This window comes from Fragaria vesca, linkage group LG1 (genome assembly GCF_000184155.1).
Source record: "Fragaria vesca subsp. vesca linkage group LG1, FraVesHawaii_1.0, whole genome shotgun sequence".
In the NCBI taxonomy this organism is placed as follows: domain Eukaryota; kingdom Viridiplantae; phylum Streptophyta; class Magnoliopsida; order Rosales; family Rosaceae; genus Fragaria; species Fragaria vesca.
In genome coordinates, this window is record NC_020491.1 from 2,029,355 (window position 1) to 2,035,183 (window position 5,829).

General features: G+C 38.3%; 2 protein-coding genes across 2 annotated transcripts in view; both read right to left on the minus strand.

Moving 5' to 3' along the window:
- Nucleotides 1-2,090, minus strand: part of LOC101314495 (NADH--cytochrome b5 reductase 1-like) — a 4,840-nt gene extending 2,750 nt beyond the window's left edge. The window contains exons 1-4 of the mRNA XM_004287166.1: nt 1,762-2,090; nt 578-719; nt 268-358; nt 92-169 (exon numbers count right to left, since the gene is read on the minus strand). Of these exons, the coding sequence (XP_004287214.1) occupies nt 92-169; nt 268-358; nt 578-719; nt 1,762-1,876 (426 nt within the window). The 5' untranslated portion in view covers nt 1,877-2,090. The remainder of the gene's footprint in view (nt 1-91; nt 170-267; nt 359-577; nt 720-1,761) is intronic.
- A 2,736-nt stretch (nt 2,091-4,826) lies between these two features.
- Nucleotides 4,827-5,829, minus strand: part of LOC101302592 — a 3,003-nt gene continuing 2,000 nt past the window's right edge. The window contains exon 7 of the mRNA XM_004288699.1: nt 4,827-4,875. Coding sequence (XP_004288747.1) covers nt 4,827-4,875 — 49 coding nt within the window. The remainder of the gene's footprint in view (nt 4,876-5,829) is intronic.

The window sequence follows — 5,829 nt, forward strand, 5'->3', positions numbered from 1 at the left end:
TCCTCTCCGTACTATATATATATATGTATGTATGTATGTAGAGAGAGAGAGAGAGAGAGGTTTCCCAGATACTAGATAATGAAGCATGTACCTTGGGTCCCTTGACAGCAAGATGATCTCCAACACGCATCTCACGGAAATGGTGTGACATTCTTCCTTGAGGATACATCTAAGACAAACAAAAATTCAAAGTATTATGATTTTATAAACAATCACATGCATCATTTTGTGCCCCTTTATAAACTCAAAACTAGATTAGATAAATACCTTTATCACTAGTTCAAAGTATCCAACATCAGAATCCAATGTGGTTGGGGTATATGGTTTGATAACCTCTTCACCTTGGCTATCCTTGCCCCTATTTGATAAAGTAGCTCATTTAAAGGCTACAATGATTATATATATATATATATATACATATGTATATATATATACATATATATATATATATAAACTAAGCAAAATTCTGTTTTTTTTCTTCTATATATTAGCACATCTCACAAACCATTTAGTGAGTCGAGTTTCATTCATTAGATATCAATAACTGAAAGACTCATGAAACACCTATTGACCATACCTACAACTTATGTGTTGTCCAATTGGAAGACCTAAAATTGAAGTCGATGTCAGAAGTTCAAATTTGAACTTTGCCACATTGTGGCTCAATTGTGTGCGCTTGACAAGTTTGAAGTCCTTGAAATTCTGGGGATCTAAGCAACCTGTAAGAACACCACTAGGTGAACAGATTAACAGAAAAGCACATGGCAAGACCCGTTTTGTACATCAAAGAGATATAAAAGGACAAAGCGAAGTAAATAAACTTTCATAGAAGCTGCATTTTTGAATACTGAAAAAGGAATAAATAACAATAAAAAAAAGTGAAAGCAAATGGTTGAAAGTTTAGGTGCATGATTCTGAATCTTCCTAAACTGTTAAAAACTGGGTAGAAACATATTCTAACCTTTTTTGTAATAAAAGGACACTAGGAATGGATAAGTAGTAATAGAAAGAAAGAATTATAACACAAAAGCATATCAAAACAACCAAAAACCAAACTAAAGGATAACAATCACATAACCGCTGGCTACTAATTCAACAAGATTGCAGACAGACTTACACCCCTTAAAACTACTGAAACAGAAATATAAAGAGAGGGACTATTAAAAAGAAAAAAAACCACTGGTTCTTCGACCCCAAAAACAAATCTATCTAAAACAAGCTTACTGGATTAACATGATCCTATAAATCGTAGAATGACATGCAAATTACTTCAAGCAATCCCTTTCTGCATAATTCAAACACAAGTCCATTCCTCTAATCATAAGTTTTAAAATGACTATATACCAGGCATTCAAAACTATTTATGTGATGAACACATAGTTTCTTAAATAATTCATCACTGAACTGGTTCTGTACATTCTGATATCAAGGGCTGATTCAATTAAACATTTTTGAACATATCATACTAGGTTGCTACTCAACGTTTGGCCAAGTATGAGGAAAGGAATGGAACAGACACGAAGAATGAGTTGAAGATTATATCTTGTCTCCTCCATTATCTATATCTTGTTCCTTGCAATTCTCTGAGTAGAAGGAAATAAAGGAGTACATAAAATAGGCCAGCTGGACACTAAAATTTAACGAAAGCTATCAAATTGATCATCAATATCCCAGATCATACATTTTCTTGCAAAGAACAAAGGAAGAAGAAACATCGAAAACCCAGTACCAAATCAACATAAAAAAGAAAAAGGAACAAACCTTTCGGCTTCTTGGAGGAGAAGAGAAAAGCTGCAGCAACAATGACCACAAAAGCAACAGATACACCCACGAGGATCTGAGGATCGAGTGACTCGATGAAATCCATAGGATTCATGTTTCTTTGTTTCTATCGATTCTGAATTAGTTCTAATGTTATACGGGGAGTAGAAGAAGGAGACTGTTCGCTGCTTATCTTTAAAGTGCGTGTTGAAATGAGAGAGGTGGTAGGTCAGTCGTTCATGGGTGCCTCTGTGTGACTTGCGAGTGGATCTGGTATACCAACCAAAGCTGACTCACAAGAGACGCCACAAACCAACCAAGAAAATGAACCCACAATTATTTAGAAAAACAACATTGTAAAACAGGGACGCACACAGAAATTGAAGGGAACAAGACAAACATTACCATCGATTTTATATCCAAGAAGGATCCCCAATTTCAACATCTTCTTCTTAATTCTTATCAAAAAAGAAAAAAAGAAATCAGTTGGCAAGGACGGGTTTGTGGTGGAGACCCCATCCAAGTTCGATCTTTACTATTAAAGGTGGCATTTCCGAGCCGAAAACCGAAAAAAACCGAGCCGAAAACTAAACCAAAATCGTAAAAACCGAGCCGAAAAAAACCGGGCCGAAAAAAAAACCAAGCTGAACCAGTTCTGTTCGGTTTGGTTTTTGGTTTCAGCTTAGCAGAAACCGAACCGGATCGGGAAACCGAAGTCAACATTCCTCTCCAGTCAAAGTTTCAAAACGAGGTCGTTTTTGGGTTTTTTTTTTTTTTTTTTTCCGAAAACCCTAATGACTTAATGAGTATTGGTCTATTAGAGAGTCTTTGTCTTCGCCTCCTCTCGACCTCTCCTCCTTTTTTTCTTTGTCGCCTGACTCGCCTCCTCTCCTCTCTAATTCGATCTCATCTCCACACTCCGCCACCGAACTCCAATCCTCTAACCTCTCCTCTCCTCTCCTCTTGCCCTCTGGGTCTGACCATCACAATGAAGAGGGGTAAATTGAACCCATCGAAGCGGGGTTCCTCAAAATCGCTTGGCTCCACTAGTCGTGGCCGTGGTCGTGCTGCTGCGATCAATGCAATGAACAAATCATCCTCATCTTCTCAGGTATGTTTTTCTTTTCAGAATGTCCTCATCTTCTCTACTGTATGTAAACTTTGGAAAGTCATAAGTATTTGTAGAAAACTCTTTTTGCTGCGATTCCAATTCTCAAATAATTTTTAGGTTGTCTTTTACAAGTGTTGTGAAGAGACCAACCTAAAATTCTTAGCCGAGCTATACTGTTTTTAGCCAAAAAGGTCTGCTGGCCACGGTCAGGAAGTTAGCAGTTTTTCTCTACTGTATCTGAAATTTGGAAAATCATAAGTACTTGTAGAAAACTCCTTTTGCTGCGATTCCAGTTCTCAAATAATCTTTAGGTTGTCTTTTACAATTGTTATGAAGAGACCAACCTAAAATTCTTAGCCTAGCTATACTGTTTTTAGCTAAAAAGGTCTGCTGGTCACGGTCAGGAAGTTAGCAGTTTTTTTCTACTGTATCTGAACTTTGGAAAATCATAAGTATTTGTACAAAACTCCTTTCACTACAAAAAAGAATTTATTTAGCCACCGTAAATCGTCACGGCTCGGATTTGCCGTGGCCATTGATCCTAAATTTGCGATGGCAAAGCGACGGCAAACATACTGTGGCTAAATAAAAACCAATTTGCGACGGCAACAACTTGCCGTGGCTAAATAACGTAAAATTCGCGACGGCAAACTAGCGTCGTCGCGTCTGTTTTTATCAACGGCGACGACAGATGAGTGCCGTGACAAAAAACCAATTTTATTTCTGATTTGCTACTACAGTTGCGTTCGTCGTTGCCTGTGTTTTTTCAGTATTAATGGAAGGCGCCAATTATCCCGCTTTCCATTTTAACAAAAAAATGAAGTCAATTTTCTAACACCAAATTAAACCAACTCTCTTCAGACATCTTTACTCTCTTCAGACAAATCCCCATCTCACAAACCCCCACCTAATTCTTCTCTTCTAGAAATCGCCCATCCTAACCCCATAACCCCCATTTTGTCAAATACGTTGAATGAAATTGGGGTTGGCAGTGAGAAACACAAATCATCGACGGTGGAAGGAGAGCGGAAGGAGAGCTTGTTGACTGTGGTTGGTAAGGCATCGACGGTGGTTGTAGATTGGTAAGGCGTCGACGGTGGTTGTAGTCATTGGGAGGAGAGCTTGTCAGTTTTCATCTGACTGGTGGCGGTACAAGATTGTATCAAATCTACGGCGGCGGGTTTGCACTGGTGGCGGGTTTGCGTTGGCAGCGGCTTCTTCGGTCAAGTCGTGTCGAATCTCTAGAGGTCGACGGCAGAGGCTTCTTCGATCAACCCTAATCTCCCATCTCTTCCCTGCTCTTCCCTGCTCGAGCTCGCAGAAGGTACACTTTTCCCTGCTCGAGCTCGCCCATCTCTTCATTGATTTTTTCGATGCGTTTTGTGGTTTTGTGAATTGGGTTTGAGTTGGTTTTGTTTTGGATTTTTGATAGGTTCCAGAGGGGTCTGAAGCGCAAGCCCATTTAATGATCAAGAAGCTTCGCAAAGCGGTGAGTTTTACTGTTATTGGTTTGATTGGTTATGGTGAATGAAATATGCTGTTGTGATAGATTGGTCACATTATCGTTCAAGTATTGAAATTTTTGATTCATTGAGCAGTTTGTTTGAAGCTTACCATTCTATTCGCAAGTTTATATTAGAATTTGTTCATTGAGCAATATATATGTACTGGCGATATAGGAAACTTTTGAAGTTTTGGTAGTTGTCATTGTATTGACTGTATTATATTTATACCCTCCAAGATAAACCGTTGATGGTAGGAACTCATACCATAGAGATCAACAAGCTATTTGTCCGAAAACCGGAGAACGTGCTTGCTCTGACACGACCTATCCCGAATTTCACCCTGAAACCCGGAGTAAGTCGTGCGGGGACCACCTCCAAGGAAAATTTACCGAAAAGATTGGTAAAACCTCCCTTGGAAATGGACAAACCTAACCCGAAAAATTTCCAATTCACACTCTTACTACAGCACGTCCAAAAATATAACACACAATTATCCAGCTAAATAAAAGCAAATATTATCTTTCAAAAATTCTAAACATAAAGTCAACCGACCGAGCACACCACCGAAATAATATACAATAATCCCAAAGTATTCAGAGCTACTAGACACTAGCGGAAGCAAGAAAACACTAGTAGGTTAAACAGGTAACCTACTGATGAAAACTGGCGGAAAAGCGGGTAACTATGCCTCGTCTCCTACTAGGTCCAACCTGAACTCTGCAGACTGGGCAATTTAAAACGAAGAGCCCAGGGGAAAACATGTGGAACAGTTAGAGTGAGTGGACAAAAATAAATTAAAATAAATTAAAATAAAAGTATTTCTTTATGCTTCCCCAATTTAATTTCCAAATAAAATAATACTACATGCAATCGCTCAAAAGCGCTCAACTCAAAAACTGGCAACCTCACGACCAGCACCGGCTAGTCTCCAAAACTTAATAAAATACAGCCTCTCAGGCTAAATTATATATAAACATATATAAGTGTATGTATTTACACTCGTCAGACTCCTTGTATGAATTCTAAGAACAAATTAGAAAAATAAAAATTCATACAAGGCTACTACGCTTGCGTCTAACGCTCACGTCACACCATAATGGAATTGTACCTCAGTATGGCGGAAAAAACACGAGTGTATATACGTGTGGACTCCCTATATGAAAACCTAAATAAACCAAATAAGAAAATAGTTTTCATATAGGGCTACTACGCTTGTGTCTAACACTCACGTCACACCATAATGGTATTTTACCTCATTATGGCGGATCAAACACGTATGGCTAGCTAGCATTTATATATACATACTATCATCATAAACATCCAATAAACATATCCACCGAAAATCTCATTTTCGGGATCTCTCCAAAGGAGGAAAATTGCCAAATATCCGAGAAATAAATAAATCTCAGGAAAAGAAATAAATGATCAACAGATAATTCATCGCATGCTTTT